The sequence below is a fragment of the Panicum virgatum genome, chromosome 8N (assembly GCF_016808335.1).
Source record: "Panicum virgatum strain AP13 chromosome 8N, P.virgatum_v5, whole genome shotgun sequence".
Lineage (NCBI taxonomy): Eukaryota > Viridiplantae > Streptophyta > Magnoliopsida > Poales > Poaceae > Panicum > Panicum virgatum.
Window position 1 is genome coordinate 43,523,154 of NC_053152.1, and position 12,125 is coordinate 43,535,278.

The 12,125-nt window shown below is 45.7% G+C and overlaps 2 protein-coding genes and 1 long non-coding RNA gene across 4 annotated transcripts; all 3 read right to left on the minus strand.

Annotated features, from left to right (window-relative positions):
- Window positions 1–1,861: 1,861 nt before the first annotated feature.
- On the minus strand, window positions 1,862–3,866 carry LOC120685882 (MEIOTIC F-BOX protein MOF-like). 2 transcript variants are annotated; one of them, XR_005679825.1, is made up of 3 exons: window positions 3,722–3,866; window positions 2,170–3,410; window positions 1,862–1,992 (listed from the first exon to the last, which is right to left on the minus strand). XR_005679825.1 is itself a non-coding variant. In XM_039968003.1 (2 exons), the coding sequence occupies exon 2, from the start codon at window positions 3,400–3,402 to the stop codon at window positions 2,524–2,526; it is 879 nt and encodes a 292-aa protein (XP_039823937.1). In that variant the 5' UTR covers window positions 3,403–3,410; window positions 3,722–3,866; the 3' UTR covers window positions 2,008–2,523. The 2 variants fall into 2 exon arrangements, 1 of the variants encoding a protein (XP_039823937.1); XM_039968003.1 differs by lacking the exon at window positions 1,862–1,992 and having other exon boundaries at window positions 2,008–3,410.
- Window positions 3,867–4,733: 867 nt separating this feature from the next.
- On the minus strand, window positions 4,734–7,529 carry LOC120685759 (MEIOTIC F-BOX protein MOF-like). Its single transcript, XM_039967844.1, has 4 exons — window positions 7,378–7,529; window positions 5,569–6,743; window positions 5,342–5,491; window positions 4,734–5,263 (listed from the first exon to the last, which is right to left on the minus strand). Exons 2-4 carry the CDS (start codon window positions 6,733–6,735, stop codon window positions 5,057–5,059), a joined length of 1,524 nt encoding a protein of 507 aa, XP_039823778.1. The 5' UTR covers window positions 6,736–6,743; window positions 7,378–7,529; the 3' UTR covers window positions 4,734–5,056.
- Window positions 7,530–10,878: 3,349 nt separating this feature from the next.
- Window positions 10,879–11,727, minus strand: LOC120685761. The gene is made up of 2 exons (XR_005679726.1): window positions 11,459–11,727; window positions 10,879–11,181 (listed from the first exon to the last, which is right to left on the minus strand). It is a non-coding gene; the product is annotated as an uncharacterized LOC120685761 (long non-coding RNA).
- Between the last annotated feature and the right edge of the window lie 398 nt (window positions 11,728–12,125).

Sequence of the window (12,125 nt, forward strand, 5' to 3'; positions counted from 1 at the left end):
CAGAGCACGTTACCAGCTGCGATCGTGCACTGAGCTGCGCGCAGGGACGGAGAGGCTGCAGCGGCCCTCCCTTACCTCCGTTTGGCTCGCCAATGACATGAGAGACGAAGGTCAGACGACGAGGGATGAGGAGGAGGAGAAAGCTGGCAGCTTCTTCTTGTAGCGTGGATGTAGATTACAAGCAAGCCTTCTTGAATTGATTTATACCCGGGCGGCGGATTAGCGAGGGGCTTAGTGATCTTATCGAAGAGGATCTGATCGATCGAGAGACTTGTTGAAGGCCACGTCTCCGGGGCGCGGCTGGCACAGCGCGGCGTGATGTGTACATGGCGCAGCGAGCGAGCTGTCCCGGCGTTGGACATGGCCTGTTGGCTGTTGCCAGTCGACCAAGAGGGGATGGCATTCTGCTGTCATGACGATCGCGGCAACATCTTCCGATCGAATTGTCAAATAATAATAAGTTTATCCGGTTTCATCACAGGAACGACTGAACGAGAACCTACCCATCACTTGGTGTATATTGTACATGACGGTTCGCAGTGTTCGCTTGGTTATGGTTGGTGCTGATTTATTATGAGAGAACAGTACTGCTGACTGGCTGATAGCTGGTGCTAATTTATTAGTATGAGAGAACAGTACTGAACAGAGCAATGTGCAAATCTACAGTTATTTCATACCAATATTTTTTCATGTTTTCTAATTATTATTATTATTATTATTATTATTATTATTATTATTATTATTATTATTATTATTACTACTACTACTACTACTTTTATTATTTTTATTTTTTTCCTGCGGTGAACAAACCACGAATCAACAGCTCTTCAGAGTGAGACAATGGGCACTTCAGAGTTGAGCCGTCTCTCCCATATACACGCATCAGAATTTGTCAGGACATCTCCTCTCAGATAGTTCGCACAAATGGCTCAGCAGGACAGGCTGCACGCCACCAGCTGCCAAACCAAACTCACAGCTGACAGTGCGTATGATGCTCTACTTTGAAACTTTCAGTTTCCACAGTGCGTGTGTGTGTAAATTACAGTTGATTAGGAAAAGTATTTCAGTATTTCTCTTAATTAATTAATATCTGGGAGGGCAAGGAGCAGAGCTCAACCATCTCCCATACATGTCCCAGTTGGTGTGAACCATGTCTCATGACGCCAAGGGTTCACACCAATTTGTGTTTAAACTACCGTCTGGTAAATGAAAGAGTAGCTGGATCATCTGCTCATGGGTAGGTAACCACAGTTCCTTGCACTACAATAAACAAGGTAAAACTTCTCTGTTAGCCTGTCCATCCTGGCAAAAGGAACCTGGACACGAAATGGTCTAACCTCCTGAGAACCGCGACCGGAATAGGGGAGAAATGAGTCCTGAAATACAGTATAATCCATAAAATGTGTCCAAGTAATACGAATTATTGCATTTCAAGTAGTACTTCTGAAGGCAGTGGTTCTGACATTTTTTTCTTGTCACAACCACAGTATAGATTTTGGGAGTCACAATTTCTAGTTAACACTGAACACTGTAACAAAGGGAGTACTACTGAAAGAAGGATCTACCCTGAATCTAACCCGTCATTCACTCTTTTGAATGCAGTTAAGCAACAAGTTCTTGATCACGCCCTTTTCAGAATTGCAAGCATATAGCTGAAACTTTGATAAATAAAGAGCAGTGCATCAGAGTCAGAGCCAAGGTTTAAAATACCCAGACTGCAATTTTCCTTGGTATGTAAACATACTTTCTTGTACCTCCAGCAAAAGGAAACTGAACATGGAATTGTCTGACCTCTCAAGAACCACACCTAGAATGGTGAAGAAATAAATGTTGACATATAATCCAAAATGTGTTCAAGTAATGCAGCCAGAAAATGTTGAGCAATTTTAGTCAGCATTTAGCTCTTGGAAGGATGCACCTACTTTAAAGTCTGCTATAAAAACATAGACAAATATGCAAAATTCCAACTCCACACCAAAGCTTCTAGTGAAATATAAGTTCATAGGATTCAAAGAAGATATTTTCTTGAGCAGTAGTCATAACCTTCAGCAAGATCACAAGCCAAGAAAATAGAGCACCGGTACCATAGTAGAGCAAGACCTTACATCATCTAGAAACGAGTCAAAACTATATGCTTCCACTTTATATACATCTGAAGGCAATGTAGAACATGCCACAAATTTTAGATGAACCAGAAGGTGGCAAGCCACATCCCACATAAAAGGCCTAGACCAACAGTAACTAATCAACTTTGGTGAGTTTTATGCAGTTCTTCGGCAGCTTCACTGAAATGCGCAGAAAAACCTTGACCAGTTGGCAGACATCATCTCGTCATATATGATTCCAGTAAGCTTAAGTTCTCGCACTGGACATCCAGGACACTGAGAAGATACTCTACGAAGACAGAAGGCATAACATTGTCCCAAAACCAACTTGTTGCACTAAATACACTACAAAGAAGCTTTAATTGATTGCATCAAAGTTCACTTGCGAATACACTGTCTCCATGACCTCGTAGGTGAATCAAAAGCTTGGTAAAGATGGGTTCTGATTTATTGAAACACGTCTGGCAAAGCGAAGAGACACATCCAGGCTCAGGTGAGCAATTGCAGGGGCCACGATAATCAGAACACACTCATTAGTATTCGAGCCACCAGAGATTACTAAGCTCTTCAGTGTGGGCGATGTAATCTCAGAAAGGTGGCGCCATCTGCAGTTTTTCAGAACTAAGTTCTTCAGTGAGCGGGAGGTGATTGAACGAATCCCACATGTGCAATCCTCCAGCTCCAGATCCTCCAATGAGTGGCACACTGAACCGACATGCTCCGCGAAATGATCTTCCAGAGCCACATTGCAGAGATACAGCCTCTTGAGGCGCCAAGAACTGGAGCTCAGTCCCTCGCGGGGAGGATCCGGGGTGCAGTACTTCATCGCGCGACGCAGCCACCCACCTGCTTGTCTGTCTGCAAAGCTAGGCGCCCTGGCCCTACTAACATGCAGCCTCAAGGAATCCAACTGAGCAACGTTGAAGCGGTGCATCAGGCTCTCGGCGAAGTCCTCAAAATTCTCCCACTCCCTTTGTCTGTTGTCGTCGCTATCATCATTTTCGTCCTCTGAGTCTTCATAGCTGTCAACGTCGGAGTCAGAGAAATCATAGGTGGCCGCAGGGTGGTTGCTGGGAGCACTTGCCACCGAGTTCCTGAACTCGTCGTGGTCGACGTCGAGGCACGGCACGGAGCGCCAGAGGTGCCTCCAGCGCGCGGACAGCACGCACGTCTGCACCACCTGCCGGGCCTTCAGGAAGGACATGACGGTGTGGAGGAGGCTGTCCGGCAGCGCGCTGAGCCGGTCCGCGTCGCCACCCGAGCTCCCACGCTCCGTTGCGGCCTCCTCAAGCTCCATGGCGTCTCCTGCTCGAATCAGTTGCTCCGTTACAAGACCAAACAACGCAGGCCAATTTTTTTTTTTAAAAAAATCCCCAATTCCATCTACGCAAGAACACCACGAAATCCGGTTCGATTACTAGATGGGTCGCGCCGTCGCGCTGCTAGATCGGGATCCGGCGCGGGAATTCAAGATATGGCGAAGCATTGCTGAGTCAGAACCTTGGTCTGATCGGAAGATTGGAATCGAGTAGGGTTCACGACGGGGCCGACAGCAAACCAGTCACGGGTACAGGAAGCGGGGCGAGAGATGGGCGGTCGGGGAAGGGGGAGCTTACCGAGCGCCGCAGCCTGAGCCCGCCGTGCGGGGAGGAGGCGGATCAGGCCGGAGGAGACGCGCGGGCTTGGGATTGGCGGCGCCGGCGGCGAGAGGGGAAGCTGAGTTGCCTGAACCCTCGACGCCGAGACGGGGGATGGAGGGGATTAGTATAGCGGCGAGCAGCTCTGGGCCGGCCCACTAGAGGCCCATTTGCCGCGAGAGATTTTTTTTTTTAGGGCAGAGTTTTTTATGTTCTATAATTTTCGCATCGGATAATTCCTCTGGAATTTCTAACCATCTCTAAAGTAAATCCTCCGTTCGAAATTTGTAAACGTAAATGAAAAGAATTTGATCAAATTTTAACTAATAGTTAATAAAATTATATATATATATATATATATATATATATATATATATATATATATATATATATACAGCGTATATTTTCTTGGTTCCAAAATGTATGGTGTTTTTGGTTTTGTTCCCAGCCAAACCTCTTCAAGCTTAACGAATTTCTTGTGCATTTAATGAAACTAATTTGGTGCTGTATATGTTGTCAAAATTGACCAGACTTGAAGGGATTTGACTTAGGATAAAACCAAAACACCTCAAATTGAAAGATGTTTGTATAAGATTTCAACTCTCCAAGTTAAGTTGAGACTTGAGAGCACATGCATGTCAAAAGGAAGGGCTCAACACGTTTTGCGAGCTGACGAGGAAAGAGCTAATGAACTCCTAGGAAAGCGCTACTGAACTCCTGATTCTTACCAGAGTATCTCCCTTGCATTTGTTCTACTTCGCATTCTACACGATGATACAAGAAAAGACGCGGAAATCTCTGCTAGGTGACACATCCGAACAAATTTAAGGACCGACCATGCATTTCACTCATTTTCTTTGGAACAACTTCAAATATGCCAGTGATGCACAAAACGATATGTACAGTAGCAACTCCCTGTGCAGTATGCTACGTGGGCGTTTAGCTTTCGAGATTATATATGTCCGAAAAAGGATCCAGGGAAACACCAGAAAAAAAAACTTGCGATATCTGGATCTATTTTCAAATTCATTTTTACACTTGCCAGTGTTTTCTAATTGGAGACATTTCCGGTATGGGGGAGAAAAGGAACACAGATAGCAAACATGTCCAGAGGCAATAATATCCTTAAAAGCAAAGAAACAGAGTAAAAACCAATAGCATATATATGTGGTCAGTAGAGCAAAGGCCTGCATCACCTAGAAATGATTTGAAAGTATATGTCTGCGATTTGAGGAATCTTAAGGGAGCTTATAATATGCCTGCATAATCCACATGAACCACATAGAATGCTTGGATCGCTGGACCAACAATAACCTAATTAACTTTGGTGAATTTAATGTTCTTCTTCGACAGGTTCCTTGAAGCGTCCAGCAAAACCTTGACGAGTTCGTGGGCATCGCCATTGGAACATATGATTTCAACCTTGAGGTTCGCACACATGAAATCCAGGCCACGGAACTCAGAAGATGAGGTCTTATTGAGTTTGGGCTCTCCTTTCTTTTTCTTTGGGTAATTTGGGAACTGTGGGTAGCATAAAAGATGTAAGACGGTGAACAATGTTGGTTACATAAGAAGTTAAAATATCAAACTACAGTATACCTTGCAGTGCCGCAGAGTGAGCTTCTCCAGATTAGGTGAACTCTGAAGAAAGAATCCTAATGTGCGGAAGTTGTTCTTGAGATCACAATCATCCAGCAATAGGTTTCTCAGGTTCATGAATTCTTGGAATGTTGGTTTCTCACCGAGCACCTGGAGTAGAATAGATAGCACCAGAACGTGATTGGAGTGAATAAAATGGAACATTAGCAGAGACAAAGAGGGTGTACCGTCTTGCCAACACCAGTCAACTCTAAACTTGTCACGTTAGAGATACTACAAAGAAGCTTGAATTGATCGCCACCAAGTTTACTATGTTTGGATACAGTACGATATCTGTGACCTCGTAGATGAATTGAAGCCTTGACAAGGGATGGCATCTGATTTGTTGAAATACCACCATAAAATTGGTCAATTCTCACAGCCAGGTGCAGAGAAGCCAGAGCAGGGGTCAAGATAACCAGCACACTGCGAGAAATGTTGTGGCTACCATCAATAACCAATGTCTTCAGTGTGGGCAATGCAATCTCAGAAAGGTTGAGCCAAGTGCAATTTTTCAGAACCAGGGTCTTCAGCGAGTCGGAGGTGACTGACCGACTTTGACAATTGCAATCGTGCAGCTCCAAATCCTCCAAACTGCGGCACACTGAACTAACATGCTTCATGAAACGATCTTCCAAACGCGAATGGCAGAGATGCAGCCTTTTGAGGCGCCACGGACTGGGGCTCAATCCCTTGCGTGGACTGGAAGGTTCCGGGTTGCAGTATTTCATTGCGCGGCGGAGCCATCCTCCTGCTTGCGTACGATAAAACTGATCAGGTGCCCGGTGCCAGCCAATCTGCAGCCTAAAGGAATCCAGCTGTGCAATGTTACAACGATTCATCAGGGTCGCGGTGAAATCCTCGAATTTCTCCCAATCCTTGCTGTTGTCGACATCTGAGGAGTAGTAGGGCGAGGGCATCAACTGCATCATGAACGAGTCATAGCTGTTGTTGCTATCCGAGTCAGAGATGTCGTCGCTCTCCGAGCTAGAGCTGCTGTAGTCAGAGCTAGTGCTGTCGTCACTGGAGCCAGGGATGCTGTCGCCACCCGAGCCGGCGTCGTCACTGGAGCGAGGGATGCCGTCGCCACCCGAGCCGGCGTCCTGGTTGAGATCAGGCGCCGCCGTGTTGGCCCTGAACTCGTTGATGTCGACGTCGAGGCATGGCACCGAGCGCCAGAGGTCCCTCCATCGCCTGGACAGCACACACGTCTGCACCGCCTGCCGGGCCTTGAGGGAGGACATGATGACGTGTAGGAGGCAGTCCGGCAGGGCGCTCAGTCGGTCAGAGCCCCCGCCGCCGCCGCGGCAGCTGCACGGGCGGGCCCTCTTCCACGTGGCCTCCGCAGGCTCCATGGATCGCCCTGCTCGCAGTAGTTGATGTGTGTGTAAGGTCTTGTTTAGTTGCAAAATTCAAAATTCCAAAACTATCATGATGTACGAAATATTAAATCAAGACGAAATCAAAAACAAATTGGATAGTTCCTTGTAAATTGCGAGACGAATCTAATAAGTCTAATCAGGCCATGATTAGATACTAAGCTGCTACAGTAATTGCTACAATAAAAATGTTCTAATGATGAATTACTCATTCTTAATAAATTTGTCTCGTAATTTGTAGACGAGTTATTTAATTAGTTTTGTAATTAGTCTATGTTTAATATTTTAAATGTACAAAGATTATATTTCAAAAATTTTACGGAAGCAACTTAACAAGAACTAAACAAGTCTAAGAACACGCCACCAAAAAAAAAAGAACAAAAAAAAAGAAAAAAACTTCCCCAGTTCCATCTACGCAAGAACACCACGGAATCCGGTCGACTACAAGGCGAGACGTGGTTCTAAGTAGGAAGGAGACGCAAGATCCCAATTGGCGGCGCGGCGCGGCTGGATTGTACCCATGATCCCATCGAGAGATCGAGATCGCGCAAGGGTTTCCCGAGAGGAGAGGGCCCGAAGTGAAACAGTCCTACAGGTACGGGAAGGGGCTTTGCTTACCGAGCGCTGCGGGTTGAGCCTGCTGCGCGAGGGAAGAGAGGCTCCAGCGGGGGGGAGACGCCGGCGCGGGGAGGAGGTGCCTAAACCCTCGTCTCCGTCGACGGCGATGACACGGGGGGGGGGGCGGGGGATTGGAAAGGACAGCACAGCGCCGAGCAGGAGAGCTGTTCGGGCTGGGCCGGCCCACTAGAAGCCCAGTCGCCGGGCTACACTGTATTTTCGCTGGTGAGGATTCTCTGCTTTCGTTTTTTAAAGCGCGGAACTCTTCCAAATTAATAATTCTTTTGATTTTTCTAAATTTATATTTTTTTCTATATACTTAGGTATAAGTATATATGTATCAATACATAGCAAAATTTAAAACGGAGGGAATAGTTGCTCGGATTTTCTACAGGATAAGTTTGCTATCAATCAGTTTTTTTGCAGCGGGAATTTTTCAAGCAAGGTTTTTTGCCAGAATGCCAGGAATCAACCATTAGCACGTTTTAACTAGACCAACACGTAGGATTGTTTACTGCCTAAAACTTGGAACAGTGGGTGGTGTAATAGAGCTGGATAAAGTGAGCACTGAGCACGCAATGTTTCCATGGGGACAACTGAACTCTGAAGTCTGAACTGAACACAGCACACATCCTCTTCCTAACGCGTTCATCGGCATCGTTCTCCTTTCTACAGGCCAGCTCAAATGAAGTCCATGCATCGAAATAGAAGAACTTGTGGGTGGTTGAACAATAATGATGCTATATCTTTATTTTGAATGGTTGCGGCCACTGCTAGCATGAGCATGCACTATACATAATTTATACCCTGCTAGGACTCCATAATGGAAGAAGCAGACGCATATATAGGTGAATAAGTCCTTATTAGCTTCCAAGACTACTTAGCAAAGAAAGTGAGGATAATGCTGCTTGTTTTGTTCTGAACATGAAAGCACCCTGCATCTATTGGTTTTTTAACTTGCACAGTAGCTAGGTAGATTTTGGTGTGCATTTAGAATGTACAGGCATGCATTGATTTTGAATCTATAGCTAAGTTACGGATACGTGAAAAGAAACACCAAGTCTTTAACATGATTTGTTCTGCTCTCCTTGGGACAACTGGAAGCTAAGAAAACACCTGTTTTCAGAATGGACTTTGGGGTTTGCAAAAAAAAAATATTACAGCAATCCACTGTTGGGATGATAATTTGAGAACACCGCACGTCAAGCTATCAGGATTAAGTAAAAAAACTTAAGAGATGGATGGAGAACAATTTGGAGGGCTGAAACTGACAGCAGAGATAGCACACGAAGTTATTTTCAGGCTAAATCAAGCACAAGAGAGAGCAGACCACTCGGTACTGAGAAGGTGGCACTACGGAAACATGCAAAGCTCACAATACTGGAATAAGCAGCGGTTAAAAGGATCAAAATCCACCAGCGTTCATTTCCCACATGAATTAAACTGGGAGATGAGATGCAAACACTAAACTTTTTCATCTCCGAGCAAATGCACGACAGAGAAAGAGCTTCTGTTATGACCGGCGTTCAATATACTAGGAGGAGGCCCGCTAGTGGCTAGGCGCAGGAGATTAGATGGGCTTGGCCCAATTATTTGCCTTATTTCTTTATAAACATTGTAAAGTACTTGGTTTGGATTAAGCAAGAGCAATCATATCGCTCGGCTTCCCTCAGGGAGCCGGGAGACCCAAAACCCTAGCCGCCAGTCTCTCCCCTTGCCGCACCTGCCTCCTCCCCCTAGCGCGACCACGGCGCCCAGAAGCCGTAGGGCGCGCTTCCTCCTCCGTCCACCTCCTTCCCACGCCTACAACCTGCGCCCACACCTTGGTAGGGATCCGATTCCTACCCATCTGGTATCCCTGCACTAAGAACTGCAACAGCAAGAGTCACTGCCCACCAAGACAAAGCCAAAGAATTTTGCCAACATTTCACTATTTCAGTATACGAACTCGTGTTACTGTGCTTGTAGGGCAAAATATCTGGGATTCTTTTCCCTTTGGTAATGTATGATATATTTTGTGCATCATGATTTCCATATGCTGAAGAGCGTGAAAAACACTTATTAAGAGCAAAAGTCGTCAACGATAAAAAAAAATACCTGAAACATGTGTAGTTCATCTTATACTAATGCAAAAGTCAGGAATATGTAGCATCAGCCAAAACCATGTTCTGATAGTGCGATTTTTTTTTAACTTGCTAATACTGCAGATTACGTACCATCTAACCATCAGCTCTCCGTCCTGCTTCCAGGCTCGGCTTGCGTGGCCCGAGGATGATAAGAGCCCCAAGGAGCGGTCTGCGTTCAGCTGGCAAGAGACATCGCATATAGCAAACATGTCCAGAGACAATCATATCCTTAAAGCAAAGAAACAGAGTAAAAACCAACTGCATACGTAGTCAATAGAGCAAAGGCCCGCATCACCTAGAAATGAGTCAACAGTATATGGCTGCGATTTGAGGAATCTGAAGGGAGCCTATTAGTATAATATGCCTGCATAATCCATATGAACCACAAAGAATGCTTGGAGCCCTGGACTAACACTAACCTAATTAACTTTGGTGAATTTAATGTTCTTCCTTGACAGGTTCCCTGAAGCGTGCAGGAGAACCTTGATGAGTTTGGGGGCATCACCATAGCGATATATGATTTCAACCTTGAGGTTCTCACACATGAAATCCAGGCCACGGAACTCAGAAGATGAGGTCTTGTTGAGTTTGGGCTCTCCTTTCTTTTTCATAGGGTAATTCGGGAACTGTGGGTAGCAAAAAAGATGTAAGACGGTGAACAATGTTGGTTACATAAGAAGTTAAAAAACCAAACTACAGTATACCTTGCAGTGCCGCAGAGTGAGTTTCTCGTGTATTGTACACATCACGTACCTTTAACACGTCGTGTGATCTCCTTCCTCACGTCTGGACGCATCCATGTTGATTGCAGCCCATTGAACGGTTCGAGCCACCCGTCCGAAGTGTCCAACACCACCGATCGAGTAGTCGATCGCCGCCATGCTCCACCTTGCGCCCTGTCCCTCCTGGACAGCCTGTGCGACCTTGCGCGGTGTGGAACATGCCCATCGCGTCTCCTCGTGAATTTTCCCCTGGATCAAGCTCTGGTACCACTTGTTAGAATAATTGCGCGGAAGCGATAACCCAAGAACACAAAACCAAATCACAAGATCACACGAACGAGAACGACACTGATGCGCGATGTTTTTTAACAAGATTCGGTGATGTGCCTACATTCTCGGGGTATGACTACGGGCGCTCCTCCCCGTAAACACCAGTCCGGGCACCACCGCGGCAACGCCGCCGCCCACACCAGCTGCCAAGTCATCTCACGGTTACACGGTAGTGCCCTCCTATTTATGGATCCTAGGGATACAAAGTAGGACCCAAACTCTATCCCTAACCTATCAAATTTACAACTCAACTCTAGTCGTAACCGAATTGTACACATATTCGACACATATCCAACAGGTACTTTGGTTACCTTCAGAAAACGAGCTCCAAACAAGAGACAACTTTTTTTTTAGATTATAGAAAAGTTCCGCCTTTCATCATTCACATGGGAATGACTGCATCCAAAAGATTTACAAGAATTCTTAGACTCTAGATCTCAAATGACTGCATCCAAAAGATTTACAAGAGTTCTTAGACTCTAGATCTCAAATGAGAAGTTTCACATATACAAGAACAAAACTATAAAACAAAGAAAGAAAACTAGAAGACTAAGCTTCAAATTTCTTCCTCGTTCCGTTTTAACCTTGCAATATATTCACGCGTACCAATCCATCACATTACTCGCCTGCTTAGAAGTTTGATATCCGAAAACAAGAGACAACTTAGACAAAAGAAAGAAATTGAGGATAAATGTTGCTTGTTTTGTTCTGAACATGAAAGCATCCGACATCATTTTGTTTACTTGCACAGTAGCTCTGCAGGTTTGGGTGTATATTTCCGAATGTACCGGCATGCATTGGTTCTGAATCGTTAGCTAAGCTATGGATATGCGAAAAGAAACACCAAGTCTTTAACATGATCAGTTGTGCACTCCATGGGGCATTTGGAAGCTAAGGAATTACCTGTGTTTTCAGGATAGACTTTGGCTGGGTCTGCAAAAAACTATGGAAAACCATAGTTGGGACGCTGAAGAACTGAGCCATGTTTGTGAGTGGCGCGCTGAGAGAGGATTCAACTGGTGGATGCTAGATGGTCTCAGTTTGGATGCTCCTTCAGGCGGCTAAACATGGCTCAGTTGCTCCTTCAGTCTCAGTTTCATCTGAAGCTCCGCAGTTCTGCAGCCATGGCCGGCCATCCAACGGCTGAGACAACAAACCACTGGTGGAAGAAGAAGCCTGGATCAACGGGATTATCTCCCCCGTGCGCTTCCGACGGACACGTGTGCGGCTGCCAATGGCCGGGAAGCCCCCGCACGATTCCGTCCGGGGCCCCACGCCCCGGTCCCGGCTAGCCTGCTGTCGTCTGCCCACCGCGGCGTCGTCGTCTTCTTCTGCATCAACCCAGGCCACAAGAAATTTTCAGCCCCTCGGAGAGTGCTGCCAAGACGAAGCATTCCGAGCAATTGTGAATGCAAAAGGTTTTCTTCAAAAATACCAACTTTTCTCCTTCCTTTTTCTAGAAGAAACTGAAACTTAGGCTTCCATAGAAAACCAGAATAATATCTTCAGGAACAGAGCAGAAGAAACAAAGTTTTAAATGTTTTTCTACTCCAATCCTTTTGCATTCTCA